Source organism: Denticeps clupeoides, chromosome 1 (assembly GCF_900700375.1).
Source record: "Denticeps clupeoides chromosome 1, fDenClu1.1, whole genome shotgun sequence".
Taxonomy (NCBI): Eukaryota; Metazoa; Chordata; class Actinopteri; order Clupeiformes; family Denticipitidae; genus Denticeps; species Denticeps clupeoides.
This window is the reverse complement of record NC_041707.1, coordinates 28,539,978-28,557,753: the sequence shown is the minus strand read 5'-3', so window position 1 is coordinate 28,557,753 and position 17,776 is coordinate 28,539,978. Positions and strand designations below refer to the sequence as shown.

Genomic DNA, 17,776 nt, shown 5'->3' with positions numbered 1-17,776 from the left:
TTGCAGAAAATCTGTCTGTCTGAGCTCACGGTGCCTCTCTCCACTTTCTTTTCTCTCCATATTTCTCACCAAATATAACTGCTCTGGTGATTTATCTTTCTGGTCATAATCCTCATTATTGGTATCTGCCTCAAGCTCACTGGCTATCACATGGCTAGGATTTTTAGATGTGCTAATGATTTCTGAGCTGTGTGATGTCTGTGTGACTTCTGTGTTTTCAGGGTTGGTTGGTTGCACAACATTTAAGAGATTAGAAACTGAAATGTCTTCATGATTAGTGTCTGAAGCGTTTGAATGGGTGCCATCTTTATTTCTCAACTCTGATGGTTGTTGATGTATTACATCTGTACAGTTTCTCTCTTTGTCTGTCTGTCCTTGACTTTCAAGTAGTTCCTGATTATTCATTGTCTCTTCCTCTTCCTCAGTGGCATCAATACAATGTGCATCTTTTGTTTCTGCAAAGTCCCCTGGTGGTTCAGCACTATGTAGTTTATTTACACTAGTCAAAGAATTTTCTGTTTCTGAATTACTACTATATAACAAATCACTTCTGTTTAGATCTGTCATGATCAAATCTGATTTCAATGTGGTTTCTTTTACATCAAAGGCATTGCCCAGTTGAGGTCTGTGAGTATCTGGCTGCTCCACTATTGGCTCTGGATTTGGTGATGGCTTTTCACTATCAAGAACTCTAGATACAAAATCTGTGGTGTTGGTTACATTTTCAAAAATATCCTCTAACTCTTTTGGCTTTGCATCGTCTAAATATTCAGACTTATTGGAAAAAGCTTCTACAGCCTTATCCTTATTGTCTATTTTGGTTGACTTTTTAATAGTTTGTAAGTCTTCTATTATTTCATGTTCAGTAATTCCCTCTAGTAAAGTATCCTCTGGTTTGGTTACTGTGATTCCTGGGCCAATTTTAACACCTTCAATATTTTTGGGATTTTCGGAATCACTTGATGATTCTTCTTGCAATATTTCTCGGGATTTGTGGGTTTCACAAGAGCTGGTTTTATCATTTGTCATGGACAAGATTTCCTGATCACTTTTATACTCATCTAGATGACTAGAATCCTTTTCGTCCTCAACAAAATGATCATTCCTCAAATATTTTGCTTCCGCAATCAAATAATCATAAACAGTTGCTTGCTCTACTGGGGTATTCTTTGCTGAGGAATGTGTCTCTTTGACTGAATCAACAGTTAATTCAGCATCTTGATCATCAGCAGCTTTTTGAAGTTGTGATGTTAGACCTCCAAACACTGATGACAGGCTATTGACTGAAAATAATGACTTTGTCTCCTGTGATCCACTTACATCCATCTCAGCGGTGCCTGTCTCTGCCACATCAGTATCTGCCAGCTGTTCTCTATAAATGTCTGTAATACTACTATAAACACTGCCATACCACCTACGGCGTTTGTCTTCTTCATTCTCATTAGTAACTGATAATTCAGATGATTTTATATGTTCTGAATTACCTCTTAGACCATTCTCACTAACTTCTTTACATCCAGAATCTTCCTTCTTCTCTAAGATCATCTTATCTGCGTTGCTCTCTGTTTCCTGTGTTTGTGCCTCTGGGTTCTGTGATTGACTGGATTCAGGGCTTTTGACCACAGAGTCTATGTTCTCACCCAGGGGTGAATTCTTGTTTTTGCTCTGCTCCATCTCCTTGCCTTGACCAAAATTTAAAACATCCTCCAAACCAATATTTAGCCAAGAGTGTGAGTATATGGTGTATGTATCAATATATTCCGCTGGATGTTTCTCATCAGTCCCTCCTTTTTCAGCAACTTCAGAAGTAGATGGCTGCTTTTGACCGAAGCCCAATGCACTTGTGAGTTCACTCCCAATCCATCCAAACATTTCATTTTGTTTAGGTTCTTCCATCTTGCTCCCATCAATATCCAAGGCCAATTTCCGGCTTCTGAAGCTTTCTTGAGCCACATTTTCTTCCAGCTGATTAGCATTATCAAAGGAATCATCAGTGTTTTTGTCACCTAAACCAAACAATCCAGTGACTGCAGAACCAATCCAAGAAGACCCACCTTGAGCAGTTGGTTCTGGAATATTTTTGTCAGATATATCTTGTGGGACCATCTCTCTATGGTCTTCATTCTTAGCATCCTTATTGATCTCAGTGTGTTGAATTATAGCTTCAGTGGTTGTATGAATTACTTCAGTAGGTGTAAAATCTTTGTTTTCTGGATGTACATCTTCCAGCTCATTGGAGTCTATTATCATGCCATTTTCATCTATGCAGAAGAAATCATGCTTCTGAAATAAAAAAAAAAAACAGACTGGCAATGTCACTTCTGAGAAAGAATATGAAAACAATCTTTGTGAGATATATTATTTTAAATATTAAACATATCAGTAATAAATATTACCTGCGTGGGAAGTGTAATTTCCTTCTCTTTTTTAACATGAATCTCATCCACCATTACAGCATCTCTTAAAAAATATCCAAAATGCCTGTTTTTCTGGAATTTACAATAAACAGCATAATGTGGCAGTTATATGTCAGTTATACTGCATGTATAACATATATTGAAATTATTCAATAGACAATACTGATAATTGGAGATTTTATAACTTACACTTCCAGCCCAGAGATCATCTCTTTTTCCAGATAGTTTATAATAGACAAATAATACATCTCCTTTTTTGAAACTGAGAAATCTGCAGTCTTTAGCTGGGTGATCCCTCGTTGCCAGCACACGACTCATCAACACTAATGTGACAAGGAATAATACAAAGGATAAAATGTAAAAACAAAAAATAACTAACATGATCCTAAGGCCAGCAATCTGCATTTTTGTAGACAAACTATAGAGAAGGTTTATTTGGCTCTAAGCTTGACCTTTGTACTGTAGAATCACTGGCATGTGTAGCACATTCACACTATATATATATTAAGTAATTTAATAAATCCAATTTGAAAAAAGTATGTCTTGGTGGATAAATACTTACTTTGACATTCTGGGTCTCCACATATTTTGAAGTCAGACAGTCCACAGCTGTTCTTTGTGAAAACAAAGAGACATAATAACAAAAGGAATGTCCATGAATCTGCCATGATGTTTAAATCCAGTAAAGTCCATTCGTATTTATTCACAAAAAGGAAAAAAACATTGTTTGGTTTAAAAAGCATTCATCTGATCTGTGAATCATATGAGGACTGCAAAAGAACAGAGCAACAGAAGAATGAAGATAAGTGTAAAAGTAGAGTGAGGGTCAATTATTAACTCAGGAACTTGTCTGTCTGAGGTGCAGTTCAAGCACACTAGTGATAGTGAGATCTAATCATGTTGATGTGCTGGCCTGTCAGATGTGGACTTTTGCATTTTGCAGTGTACAGTGTCATTTTATGCATGAATTTATATGAAATATATCTGGTTAGAGAGTTCTTGTCATATACATTTAAAATAAAGTAATTTAATATGTGAGAGTTTAATATGTGTGTGCCATTTTTTGTGGAAATGTTTCATATGTGTGTGTTCTGCTTTACAAATAATTATAGATGAGTAGTAAAAACAGAGATTAATCCCATTATTGGAATACTATGGGTTTCTGAGTGTTTATTTCTATTAACATGATCACCCAAAACTACTTCACATGCACTGAGTGATCAATTGTATCAATTTCATGCAAACACATTTAATTATATGGTTCCTTTGTTTGTTAGAATCACCAGCAAATAAAGCAAATGTGTTTAATGTATTTAAAAATAAAGAGAATACAGTAATTAAACTATCAACATCTGTACAATATGATTTACAGTATGATCCAGATCTACATATTTTAATTCACATTAATACTGTGTTTGAAATTGTACATTTTGCTGACCAGAATTATAACGAGTGTTATTGAAGTATTAATCAACAATTCATTCAAAGCCCGTACGTTTCTGAAACTCAATTCCATCTTAAATCTTTATGGTGCATTAATGGAGTCCCTCCGTGTTCAATTCCGGTACAATCAAAATGGCGACGTTGCTGGTTTCATGTTGGTGCCCTGTCCTCTTTGACGTAAATGGCCGGAGACGCTGTGACTCCATTTCCATGCGACTTTCAACGTGGAGGCTTCTGTCTAGAAAATTAGATAAATAGAAAAAGAAAATTGCTTCGTTTTGCAGTTGCATTTTAAACGCTGTTTTCTCGCTTTTTGAATCCCTTAAGCTCTATAAACATTAACATTAGCATAGAGCATGAAATCCGACGTAGAGGAATTGATGCCGAGACTTCTACCGTTAGAGAGTGGAGATTTGGACGATTTGGATTTTAGCGAACCTCCCAGAAATCCCCAGGATTATCTGCGACAGGTCCAGTAAGTTTTTCCCTACTTTATCCTCCGGTTATGTTTCCTGGAGAAATGCCGTCATGTGCATCTTTTTCCTATCGTACACAGACGCGAGGCGTCTCTGTGTCCAGATGTGGTTGTAGCGCAGATCGATCCGAAGAAATTAAAGAAGAAGCAAACAGTGAACGCATCGGTAAGGTAGTGCGGTGGTGGACAAAAAAAAAAAAAACGATTTAGGACATTAAAAGATTTGAGTAATCTGCTGTTTCTTCAGATTACAGGTTGCCAGGCTGCCCCTGCAGGTTTTTCCCCGAGTCTCAAATGGCAGCTGAAACAAGTTAGCAACTTCTCAGAAGTAAGACAGGTAAATGATGGCTCAACTACTGTACTAGATGCACAAGTCATTGCTGCAACCTGATCCTTGTTGTGATCTTGAAAATAGCTGCAATAATGTAACACTTATTTCTGATGTGGCGTGACAAATCTCCACTCTTTATTAAAAGTGTTTTAGACAATATGTGTAACACATTTACAATGATTGCATTATCAGATGCCCTTATCCAGAGACCGTCTTTAAAATCAGTAGTGACAGAGACAGTCCCCCTGGAGACTCTTGGGTTATATGTCTTCTCAGGGACACAATGATCTTTTGGTTCATAAGAGAATGTCTTATGTTCATGGGTAACAAAGATGATGTAATTGCTTTCCTCATTGTAGAGGGTTCATAAGCATCGCCAACACTGGAGGAGTCAAACTTTAGATGACAATGTTGTGGTGGTGAGTATATTTTATCCGTTCAGTTTAATCTTTTCCTCGTCTCTCATGAGAAGCCAAAGAACAGCATTTGATGTTTGTTTTCAATACAGCCCAACAGTGATGATGAGGAAGGATGGAAAATCTTTTGTTTGGGTGAGAATGTCTATCTCAACTCTCCTCCAACACTTGAAGAAACAAATGCTCCAGGCCTTGACTATGTGAAGGTAGCTAAATACTAGAGAAACGTATCCATAGCCACTCATCTTCTGTTTCTTGATCATTTATGTGCTTGTCTCATATTCCAGACAGGTTTTCCACCTTTCCTTAGTATAGTGAGCAGACTAAATCAGGTAAATCTCTTGCATTGTTAACCTGGTCTGTTATTTATTATTTGAATGCACATCTCATATTGGCCTTGACTCTTAAAGGCTACCATCTCTGCTGTGTTAGAGTACTTGATGACCTGGTTTTCAGAAAGGTCTTTTGTGCCACAGCTGGTATGTACAATTTTTCTTATTTACTTGTGCTATCATTACAGCATTGCATTATAAGATTTTATAGTATGGGTTTTTTAGGGTAGATGGATGTATGCTTTACTGGCCTGCCTTGAGAAGCCACTTCTTCCTGAAGCACATTCTCTTATAAGGCAGCTGGCCAGACGCAGTTCTGAAGTACGAGCCACTTTGGTAAGAGACCACCATAGTTGTTTTCATCAGTCGCCTAATATAAAAAGTGTTTATTCTGCTTATTCTGTTTTGGTGTTTCTTCTGAAGGAAATTAAGGATGATGACAGGTTGTCACCACTAAACTTGATCATATGTCTTGTTGCACGGTAACAGTCTTTTATACTTTTATACTTTTATCTTTTTTTCCTGATTGATATTTATATGTTCCTGTTCATCTTCAAAGGTATTTTGAACAAAATGACTTGGCTGATGGTGACTAAATTGGTCCACTGAAGTTTACAGAGGGACAGCATCTTGGTTTTTCATAAGGACTTCAGTTTTGCCACAAGTAAAAGTGACAGTTTAATGTTCATGTGCTTTTCATGATTTTGAGATTTTATGACAAATTGTTACATGAAATAAAAGATGTTTGCTCAATGTGCCAGCTTGAGGAAAAAATGTTTTTGTGAAAGTCACTATCTTGACTGCTGCAATGTTACATGAAAATGTCAAAGTAATGTCTTAGTCAGATCTAGGTCATTCCTGATTTAAATTGACTCCTTTGGGGACTTTAAGAAATGGACACAGGGCGGGGACTCACCTAAGGTGGGGCACCAGCCCACTGAAAATTGAGCACATAACTTTTTTTACAAAATACATTTGTAAAATACACTTATGGCAAGTGGTTTTGATAGTTGCATTATAAACACAACAATGCTGTAAAGTAGTGGATATTATAGATGTGATTTTAATGTGACCTATCTTTTCCATAGTCATTCTAAAAGCAGTTCACTCATCGCTCACGCTGATTGGATGATGAAAAGCTATTTTAAATGTTTACAACTGATTTAAAGTACAATTCCTGATTTTTTGGAACCTACTCTTAATCAAAGTGGCTATAATCAAAAGGCTATACAAGTTCTCAACAACAACTTGACTACATAGGACAGAACTCTTAACGCACTTTCAACCACTTCTGGACCCTATCCCCCCAGAATTTTGAAACAATGAGTTGTATGGATTTGACAGTGTCAAACTAAGCCTAATACAAACATTTTTAAGAAAACCAAACTAAATTGACCTAATTCACTCACCAAAGTATCTCATGCCTTGTGCCCCACAACAATTTACATTTACAGCGTTTATCAGATGCCGTTATCCAGAGCGACTTACAATCAGTAGTTACAGGGACAGTCCCCCTGGAGCAACTTGGGGTTAAGTGTCTTGCTCATGGACACATGGTAGTAAGGGATTTGGTCTTGTTCTGGTTCATAGGTGAGTGTGTTACCCACTAACCTACTACCACCCACGACCATGGATGGGCTCCAGCATGCACAACCATACTGTGGAAAAAAAGTGCAGAAAGAGCAGTACTTCAGTACGTATGAGGAAGACCTGTCATAATGGATCTTAGCTTTTACTCTGAGCAACCAACTGTCTCATTTGATGATGGTTTGCTCAGGTGGCAAGTTTATGTATGTTTGGGTCACAATGTTATTACTAAGAGTCTAAAATATGCAAATGAGACATTGTGGAAGTTGCTGAAGCCTAAATATTACTGAACTAAATATTTTTAAGAATAGAATTTCTATATAATCTCCTTTTTGAGCATTAAATGGTAATTAAATGGATATAAGTACATAAAAAGTACAAAAAAATAATGGATAAAAATAATGGATACTTGAAGAATTTGTCTGATATTTCACTGGTTTCTGTTGATATTTTAGCATCAGCCACAGATTGTAAATAAAACCAGCATAATCATATTATACATAACACATAAATAAAATATGATTTTGCCAGTATCAAGTATCAAAACACATGTTTTATCTGGAATTTAATTTGGCATGCGCATTCCAAATCGGGTTTCCGGTCCAAAATCCGGTAGCAGTTACAACTCGCAGCAATTGTATTGGTCGCTGAAGAAAAAGCCTTGCCTTATTGGGCCACGCTTGCGTCGCTTAAAGTGACGCAACGTCCTCCGAGGATCCCCAGAAGTCTTTGCGTCGAGACGAAGGGCGCGTGCTCTCCAAACGCTGAGATGGCGGTGGCTGTGCGAACTTTGCAAGACCAGCTCGAAAAAGCGAAGGAAAGCTTAAAAAATGTGGACGAAAACATTCGAAAATTGATCGGTAGGGATCCGAACGAATTAAGGTGAGGCATTGTTTGTAAAATACTTTCATTTTTATTTTCTGCGGTTAGCTTTTATCTATTAGCGTCCTTTAGGCTAACGAGCTATCTCATATGTTTGCGGCCTTAACTCATCTCAGTTTATTTCTAAACTCCGCTTTGTTACGTTTTCCATCTTACAAACCCAGAGAACATGTGGACTTTATATTAACTAAATGTAAGTTTAAGGCATGGTAATTTGCTTAATGTTAACGTTACGCCATGATTTTGTACGTAAACCAGTTTAGGTAACCCTAGTTTGCACCATGGTGCTGGCAGGGCTCTATCATTCCATAGTGCAGATGTGAGTTTTTAATAATCCATTATCAGACGATATTTGTACTGGAGCAAACCTTTTTAGGGTCAATCAGCTAACATTGTTGGCACTTTCAGAAGACGATACTCGAAAGTATCGATACTTCGCGCTTCCGGTTACCTTTGGGTGTTCGGTGCGAGGATTTGACTCTAAATATTTCTCCATTAGACCTGGCCAAACAAGACGGCTGACCATCCCAGGCCCTGGTGGAGGTAGGGGGCGAGGCATTAATTTGTTGAGGTAAGATGTCCTGCGTGTAGTAGTAATACTTCAATAATAATGTGAAGCGTTCAAACAGCCATTTTCTTGTATGTAGGCGTGGGCTCTCTGACTCTGGGGGAGGACCTCCAGCTAAACAACGCGACATTGAAGGAGCTCTGCTGCGGTAAGTGATCATAGATTAAGAGTATCATTCTCCCTTAATGGTCTTGCAACATAAACATAATAATAAAATTAGATGCATAAACCAGAGGTGGGGCTTGAATCTGTGACTTAATCCAACCATTTTATGACTCAAAAGAGAAGCCATAGTTTTGTCACAGCCGCGTCTCAGGCTTTTATTTTACCGACTAAAGACTATTTCATGTCTCATGTTCAGTTAAGCACTTGTTGTAGAGGTCATCTATTGGTTGTTTACCATTCATGACTATTTGCAGGGGTCAAGACAAAAAGGCCTTATGAGAAGGATTATTTTTGATTTGCTGGACACCTTGGAGTTACTCTTTATTTAGCTGTGTGGAGCCAGAACTGCTGGGCTCCATAATCAGAAGGTTGTCTGTTCGAATTCTGATCTGCCAAGGTGCCACTGAGTTACCAGAACACCGTCCTCTGGCTTTCATGGCTGCCCGCTGCTTACTAAGGGTCATTGGTTAAAAGCAGAGGACTCGTTATATTGTGTGCAACATGTGGTGCAGTGTATCGCAATGACTTTCACTTTAGTGAGCAGTGGGCATGCATGGAAGGCAGGGAGCAGTGTGTGTGCACTGCTCATTGGCACCTCGGCGACTTGAGATTCGAACGGCAACCTTTCTGTTATGGGTCCACTTATTTAGATTCTAGGCCACCACTCCCCTGGTGTTTCCACCATGTTTTAAAGGACACACATACAGACTAAACCAATCATCTTTATACGGTCAGGTTGTATTAGATTTAGTTCGGACTGCTTCTTAGTTTGTGTCACTGACCATGACCTTTTTTTTTTTTTTTTTCCTTACCTTTGCCAGAAGGTGGTGCTGATGTTCAATGTTGTCTGCAACATTAAATCACTTAGACCTGTGACATGCTTTTTTTTTTTTTTTTTTTTTACTGCACTCATTATATACAAATATATATTAAACTGATTTACTAATAATAAAACATGTCCTTTAACTGTTTCTTTTACTGTGTACAATGCAGTCTATGCTGTGTGAACTATAGTTTTATGGGTCCTCTAGGCTTGCTGGAGATCAGAGAGCAAGGAGGGATTCACGCCATGACAGCGACGCTGAGGATGATGACGACGTCAAAAAAGTAATCTTGCCTCGCCTTAAGAATATAAACAAATAAATAAATAAATATTCATGCTTAAGAATCTTTTGCTTCTAATCTTATAGCCAGCGTTGCAGTCATCAGTTGTTGCTACCTCCAAAGAGCGCACACGTCGAGATCTGATCCAGGATCAGACAATGGATGAGCGAGGGAAACAAAGGTGAGTGGACCAGTCTGACTCTAATGGTTGGAATGATAAATGTTACCAGAAAATATTAGTTTATAGCATGTTCCAGTTCATTCAGGGTGGTAGTAGCCTAGTGGGTAACACTATGAACCAGAAGACCCAGGTTTAAACCCCACTTACTACCATTGTGTCCCTGAGCAAGACACTTAACCCTAAGTTGCTCCAGGGGGACTGTCCCTGTAACTGCTGATTTGTAAGTCGCTCTGGATAAGGGCATCTGGTAAATGTAATTCAGAAACATATTTAACAGATCTTAACCAATTAAGTCATATTTAATTTACAGCATTTATCAGACTGCATTATATTTCCTTCTGTACAGGAATCGACGCATGTTTGGCCTGTTGATGGGCACTTTACAGAAATTCAAGCAGGAATCCACTGTGTCCACTGAAAAGGTATTACTCATTAGTGGTGACTGGTTGTGGTAGTGTGTTTGTTCCAAGCTTGTCACTGAACTGCTGTAAAAGGAACTCCATGAGTTCGAATGAAATTCCATGAATAATAGCAAACAATGCTTTTCACAACTTTAGCAAAAAAGGCGTCAAGAGATTGAGCAGAAACTAGAGGTGCAGGCAGAGCAAGAGCGGAAGAAAGTGGAGAGTGAGAGGCGAGAACTCTTTGAGGAGAGACGGGCTAAACAGACCGAACTGAGGCTTCTGGAACAGAAAGTGGAGCTTGCCCAATTAGTAAGTTTGTCTTGGAATTGATTGTGTTGCTACCATTTTTAACCTGAAATGAAACAAAGAAATGAATTTTTTTCTTTTTCCAGCAAGAAGAGTGGAATGTGCACAATGCTAAGATTGTGAAATTCATTCAAACAAAGACAAAGCCCCCCATCTTCTACCTGCCTGGTAAAATGTGCTCCGCTACACAGAAGCTCTGGGATGAGTCTCAGAAAAAAATGAATGGTGAGGTTTTTGGCTTTTTGTGAATAGTGGATAGGCTGCAATGTGGGATTTGGCTGTGTGTAAAAAATTTTTTTTTATTTTTTATTTTTTTCTCCCTTGCAACTCTGATAGCACTCTTTGAAGAAAGGCGTGAAGCTTTTGCTGAGCAGCTCAACAAGATGGAGGCTCGGCCCAGGAGACAGTCCCACAGGGCTGCAGACAGGGAACAGGAGCAGCCAGGCCAGGCCATCGAGCTGAAGAACGAAGAGCCAGAGGAGGGTAAGCCGACGGCTCAGGTAGAGGAAGTGACAGGTAATCGTGTTGTGGAGATGCAGGATGATGATGAGGGGGAGGAAGATGAAGAGGAAAGCGAAGAGAGGGAGGTTAGTGAAAAGTTTGAGCATATGAATGACTTTAAGGCAGAGCAGGATTCAGGACCTCAGAATCAGGAGCTTGCTAAGGATGAGGAAGATGTAGAGGACAGGGATGTAGATGATCAGATGCAGGTCATAGAAGTCGGGCAGATCAAGGATGAGGATCAGCAGCAGCAGCTTAGAGGTCAGGGAGATGAGAAGGACGTGCATTCCAAAGATGTGTCGCACAATGCTGAGTTTGTTAATGAGCAGGGAGGTTTAGTTAGACTTAGCGAGTCTCACCAGGAGCCATCCAAGTCCAGAGATGTTGTGGAAAGCCTCCAGTCTGCTGATGAGTCAAGTCTTGAGCCCTCGGTGCCCAGAGTCACTATTCAGAGTTTTGAGACTGTTTCTGTCACAACTCCAATGGCGTTCCTGCTGGGTGCAGAGGAAGACACCACACCCATTTTAGCCTCTATGCCGGACCAGCTTGAGCAGTTGACCCAGGAGCTTTTAACTGCCCCACAAACGCTGGTTGAAGAACCCCCAAAAGAGCTCTGCTCTGAAGGCCAAGAGGAGGCCAGGGGGCGGGCCAAAGTGAGAGACAAGAGGACTCGGAGTGGGAGCAGCAGTTCGTCTTCATCCAGCAGCAGCTCCCCTTCCTCTAGTGGGAGTAGCTCCTCATCGAGTGGCTCCAGCAGCCGAAGCAGCTCGAGTGGTAGCTCATCCAGCTCCTCCACTTCCTCTAGCCGGAGCCGCAGCAGAGGACGGGATGGCCATGCACGGGATAGGAAGCGGAGGAGGCGCTCTTCAGAGCGTGAGAGGAAGAAGGGTAGTGCCGCAGCAGAGCGACGATCTAAAGGCAGCAGTGGCCGTGATGGAAAAGTCTCCAAGGACAAGAGTTCTAAGGCTGACCGAAAGGGGGCCAGCTCTGAGGGTGGCCGCTCTGGGAAGAGGCACTCTCACAGTGAGCGAGATCGTAATTCAGAACGTAAAGATAAAAGGCGTTGAGATGATTCTGGTGTGGGATGGAGACCTAATCTTGTCTGGGGACAGTGTCTACATAAGGGAGTCAAAAGGTCTTCAAGCTTCAAGTGGAATTTTTAAATGTGGGCTCATCAGCAGCAGTACCAATCTTTCATGTGTAATTTTTCAGATGTCTTAAGATTCCTAAATTACTTCAGTGCTAAATAAACAGAGCAGGTACATTCATTAATTTGCCTCTGTGCAGTTGTAGAGTAATTGCTCATTTTGAGTTGTGAAATTGTGTAAGTGTTTAGCGTTTTAGTATTAAAAAAAAAAAAAATCCTCACAAAGTTGAATGGTCAGAGACGGTGTATGTGGCCTCTCATTGAAACAAGAACTCACAAACGGTTTTTGTATATCAAAATAAAACCGTTAATGGTGACCCTGTGTCATTTGTAGTGTTTGATTTTATTTATTTAACACTTCCCCCGCGGTGTCTTAATAAATATGGAAGGTACTGGCTTAGTCACCTGGTCGAACTGATTTTCTCTCTTGTCTTTTAGCATTTACATTTACAACATTTATCAGATGCCCTTATCCAGAGCGAATTACAATCAGTAGTTACATGGACCCCGTCCCCCCCGGAGCAATTCTGCGGAGTGGCTCTTGCTCAGGGACACAATGGTAGTTGAACTGGATTTGAACCTGGGTCTTCTGGTTCATAGATGAGTGTGTTACCCACTAGGCTTCTACCACCTTATAATCCTGAGGCCTAGGTCACAATCACATTATGGCTTCCAGGTGATTTATGTGTAAAGCTTTTATATGTGGTGTTTGCTAGTTAGACACATTTCAGATTATATTTTTTTCTATTTAAAAAAAAAAAAAAAAAAAAAAACGTGCATTTAAATTAGAAATTAATAAATAAAAAATCTTGTTACTCCCATGGATAGCTAAATGGGTATTGCCATTTATGTAGATGTCTTTTATTTAAACATACGTTGAACACAATACTTTAAAAACATGACATAAGTTTAGCAAATGTTCAAAAAGGTATTTTTTGTTTTTTGTTTTTTTTTTTATGTCACAGAGGTCCATGATTTTTTAGATATTTATCATAGAATTTTTTTAGAGGACATCATGAAAAACGGCCTTTCCATAGATCATGTACTCCCAGAGTCTGGTTTATCTAGCTTCCCAAATAATTTACAGATTGAGTCTTCTGTTTGGTGTAATTTCATCTGAAATACATATTCATTTGCCAATCCAGCAGTTGTAGGGGCTAACCAGTTGGTGGTAGTATTGCTCTTTGTATCTTTTGACTTCTAGAATTCTAGAATAGATGCTGTGATTAAGTGAATACATTGAATAATTTTGAGGTGAACATATAACACACTTGTAGTAAACAGTCATGTGTTCAGACACTATCACTACTATCTTCGATGCATGTAGAGCACTGGTATGTTGATTTTCATGTAAATTGTTCAAATCAGTCAGGTTTCTATTCATCAAGTGTGTTCTTTTTTTAAAAATACGGTGTTGGGTAGTGTGAAGTAATAATTCTCCCCCCAAGTTGGGTGCAGTGGGCTGAAAGTGAACACTCAGCTGTTCTTTGCCTCATTAGCGGCGTTTGTCTGATGAGACCAGATGACGAAGGCCTTCTATTGATCCTGGTCTGATGAAAACTGCTGGGTAAACAGGACCATGTTTACAGGGGGATGAGAAGCTTACCCTCACAGGCCCTGGGGGTATGTGTGAAAGAGAAGAAGAACTGAAGAGGAAGACGAAGACCTTCTTATATTCATATGAACAAAATTAAAATTCTTGAGGTAAGAAACCTAAAATGAATGATCAGTTTAGCCCTGGCTTTATGGTACTCTCAAGTGGCTCTTATATCATTCTGTTTGTCATTGTTCCCTGTCCGAAAGCCTCAGTGTGAGTCTCTTTAATGAGACTCTTCCTCCTGCACTCAGTAACTTCGTTCTATTGATTGCAGCTTCCACTTCTTTTTTTTTTTTTTTTTTTGGGTACATATGCTGGTATTGGAAGTACTGCATTAGGGATAGTTGTAATTCTGGATTTCAGTTGCTGGACCACGTGATCTAAGTGTTAATTGGTAAACCTCAGCTGACCTCACATGTATTAAATAAAGCTGTGGGTAGCTTTAATTGATCCAGTTTCTATTTTTCTGCTCACGTTATCTTAGCCATGGCTGTCAGAAAGAAAACAGGCTCACTTTTCACTTAGCTGACAGACAACAGCCTTGCAGCCAAGTGGTCACAAGTACTTGCAAAATCAATATTAATATACACTTTCTGCTGACTAAACCAGATGCCTGGCAAATGGTTTCCTTTCTTTTAAAAGTGGTCAGTAAAATGAGCTTAGTGATGAAAACTGACATTATTTATTTATTTGGTCATAGCATTTGTGAGATCTAGTTCTTTAGCAGCAGCTGCTTAATGTTTTGTTGTTGAGCATTTAAGACTTGGGCCTTTTTTGTGAGTGATGTGTGTGTTTCGTGCCATTCAGTTTTAATCAGACCAAACATATAGCTAGTGGTAGTGCTACCTCTCGCTCTTGATGTTCAGTGGTTGCAGAGGAATTTTGTGTCTGTGGAAGTCTACCACCAGTTCCTTGGTTTTTCCAGTGTTGATCTGGAGGTAGTTCTGATGGCACCAGTCCACAAAGTCTTGGGTCAGTTCTCTGTAGTGCTTGTTGTCAGTTGGTGGAGTTGTGAGTGAAGTCTCACTAAGTGGTAGTGCTATTGCTATTGTTTAAAACCAAACCATATGCACCTCCCTTGCTTAATTAAAGATGCATTCATTGGAAAGCCCAATCGGGCTATACATTTTATGTAAGGACGTTCAATGTGGCTTTTCTACTATTTATGCCTTAAAGGGACAGTGTTTCATGTTCCACCAAGGCTTATCTAAAAGGTTTTGTGGATACAGCACAGGAGAGCAGCTGATTCCATGTTCTTCCTCATTGCATCTGTCTAAAATAGGTTCCTTAGGAATTACAGTACTAGTTAAGCTATTTCATTATGTATGCATTTTCTTTACTACATCAAGCATAATATGGGATTGCAGGCACTAGAGGTGTACTAAATGGCTTTAAACACCAAACCTAGAAGGTTTCACATATAAAACCGATGATGAGCGGCACTCTTGGATTGCTCAGTGAGATTTAAGTACATTAACTATTCTCTTTGTGACTGCATCCAACTGAACTGGGCTGGCCAGCCAGGCAACTGGCCATCAGGCTCAACGTAACAGAGCAATTGCTTTCATGGTCACTTTTACTTCAAAGCCTTTTCCTCTGGACCCAGCCCAGTGGTAATGAGCCTATGTCTGGAATGCATATGAAAGTCATAAATAGTGTTGCAGGTGTTCACATGGGGTTATATATTGTTCTTGTAATTTTGCTAAAGTGTGTAAGAACAGAAGATAGGTAACATTACCCCTCTCATTGCTAGTATCATCTCTTAACCTGTCTACTTCTCTATTCTCAGCATGAATCCCATCCTATTGTTCTCTCCATGTCTTCAGAACACACACACACACACACACACACACACACACAATTAATATTTTCTGTGGATACAAACATTACACAGAGATGGAAGCTTTGTGCAGCAATTAAAAACATACTATAGTAGGGAGAATGACACAACAAAATGTTGTCTTGGGGAATCTGTCTTGAATATTTCTGTTTTGGAGGTTTTATTTCACATTGTCACAGTACAAGCAAAAATAAAGACAATTCCAACAGTATAACTACAAAAATGTATCTGGAAATATCTGTGTGTGTGTGTGTATATTGAGATCTCATATATATATCGACCATTATCCTGTCACTCACCACCTCCACTATGTGCAGAGGGCATCTTAGAAGACAGCTGGCCCTCCGGATCAGCCTGTTCAGTCTCTTTCTATTCCCAGCAGACTCCACCGTAAATGGATCTTCACTCCAAAAGCCCAGCTCTGCCATTTTCTTTAGAGAGCATCAGAGTTGTGAGTCCAGTCCAGTTTAGTCTTCTGATGAACACCAAGGTACCTCTCGCTCTGGATGTTCAGTGGTTGCAGAGGAATTTTGTGCCTGTGGAAGTCTACCACCAGTTCCTTGTTTTTTCCAGTGTTGATCTGGAGGTAGTTCTGATGGCACCAGTCCACAAAGTCTTGGGTCAGTTCTCTGTAGTGCTGTCCCCATTCATTATGAGATCAACTATTGCAGAGTCGTCAGTTGGTGGAGTTGTGAGTGAAGTCTCACAGTGCCAGAACGGTGCCGTTCCCTGTGGGGCTTCTTACTGCAGACCACCCTGTTTGACACACAGCCCTGAGTTCTCACATACTGTGGTTTCTTGGTGAGGTAGTCCAGTATCCATTTCCCTAGCCTTGATCATTGTTAACTTGCTTCTCTGCTTTGGGAAACCAACCGAATGATAAGACATATTTAAGATTTGCCCTTTCAGACATTTTCTGGAACTGTAAATGTGGTGTATACATAAAATAGTTTCTATGCTTTTTGAATATGTATTAGCTTTCATTTAGATGTCATTTTCTCATCTATTAAAAGCATTGGCATAGCATTGCTGTAGTATACTGCATGTAAGATTAGAATTGTGTGAATATATCAAAACCTACAGTGTGTCGACGGAATAACTGCACTAGTACAATGCAATTTAAAAAATGAGGTAGGATAAAATATTTCCTACAATTTTTGTAATGTTATCATGGTGTAAGCATGCTGAGTTACATTGTTGTTGGAAAATGGGAATTATGGTCTGCTGGATACGTGTGTAAACATTTTAGGGTCTGGAGCTTTCTACAAAGGTATGTTAAATGAGCACAATGGAGAGTTATGTAATTTACAGTGAACACAGAAAAGAGATTGACTGTTTAAGGTTTGTGGGAGTGTGAGTGAACAAACACTATATACCTAGCAGGTAAAGAAAACAGACCCATAATCAGAAGGTTGCTGGTTTGAATCATGTGCCACCGAGCAAAGTACCATCCCCACACACTGCTCCCCGGGCACCTTTCATGGCTGCCCACTGCTCACTTAGGGTGATGGTTTAAATACAGAGACCACATTTTGTTGTGTTTCACAATGACAATCTCTTCACTTTTGGTACTCCTTTTTAAACTCACTCACTCATTCCCAACACTAAACTCCTGATTTTAAAGAAGGTTCACAGTGGCCAGAGCCCATCATGGGACATTGGGTGCAGTCCGGGAACTCACCCAGGGTGGGGCAGAGTAAACCACAGACCCCTAATGGTAGTCATAATAGTAATAATATTTCTTCAGTCAAAACAAACTGTTTGAATCTCTCATATAGTTTTTAAGCACTTATGCAGCAATTATTGTCACACATTTCAATTCATTAGAGAAACAAAGAAACAAAATAAGTTGATCAATAGTCAGGGAAAGATTTTAAAAACTGCTACTGACTACTCTGCTATTTCTGTTGCATTTAAAAAAGGGAATAGCAACCATAATAAAAAAAAAATGGTATGAGGGTCCAGGCAGGTAATAGAGGCCATATAAAATAATGATAAATGACAAGAAAAAGTAAATTGCTGGAGTTAACAAATCTCCAAAACTACCATTACACCATTAGAAATTAAAGTAAAGGATTAT

At 39.4% G+C, this 17,776-nt stretch overlaps 3 protein-coding genes across 4 annotated transcripts; 2 read left to right on the top strand and 1 right to left on the bottom strand.

Annotated features, from left to right (window-relative positions):
- Positions 1–1,154: 1,154 nt before the first annotated feature.
- Positions 1,155–4,072, bottom strand: LOC114770088 (melanoma inhibitory activity protein 2-like). Its single transcript, XM_028964141.1, has 6 exons — positions 3,986–4,072; positions 2,980–3,031; positions 2,607–2,740; positions 2,397–2,489; positions 1,321–2,283; positions 1,155–1,193 (listed from the first exon to the last, which is right to left on the bottom strand). The coding sequence occupies exons 1-6, from the start codon at positions 4,070–4,072 to the stop codon at positions 1,155–1,157; spliced, it is 1,368 nt and encodes a 455-aa protein (XP_028819974.1).
- On the top strand, positions 3,993–6,169 carry gemin2 (gem (nuclear organelle) associated protein 2). 2 transcript variants are annotated; one of them, XM_028987391.1, is made up of 10 exons: positions 3,993–4,335; positions 4,417–4,501; positions 4,583–4,672; positions 5,026–5,085; positions 5,175–5,288; positions 5,370–5,414; positions 5,493–5,561; positions 5,640–5,750; positions 5,838–5,896; positions 5,974–6,169. In XM_028987391.1, exons 1-10 carry the CDS (start codon positions 4,217–4,219, stop codon positions 6,008–6,010), a joined length of 789 nt encoding a protein of 262 aa, XP_028843224.1. In that variant the 5' UTR covers positions 3,993–4,216; the 3' UTR covers positions 6,011–6,169. The 2 variants fall into 2 exon arrangements, with proteins under 2 accessions (XP_028843224.1, XP_028843232.1); XM_028987399.1 differs by lacking the exon at positions 5,838–5,896.
- A 1,557-nt stretch (positions 6,170–7,726) lies between these two features.
- pnn (pinin, desmosome associated protein) lies at positions 7,727–12,581 on the top strand. Its single transcript, XM_028981677.1, has 9 exons — positions 7,727–7,883; positions 8,383–8,454; positions 8,531–8,599; positions 9,648–9,723; positions 9,807–9,901; positions 10,248–10,323; positions 10,459–10,614; positions 10,698–10,836; positions 10,948–12,581. Exons 1-9 carry the CDS (start codon positions 7,771–7,773, stop codon positions 12,177–12,179), a joined length of 2,028 nt encoding a protein of 675 aa, XP_028837510.1. The 5' UTR covers positions 7,727–7,770; the 3' UTR covers positions 12,180–12,581.
- Positions 12,582–17,776: the final 5,195 nt, after the last annotated feature.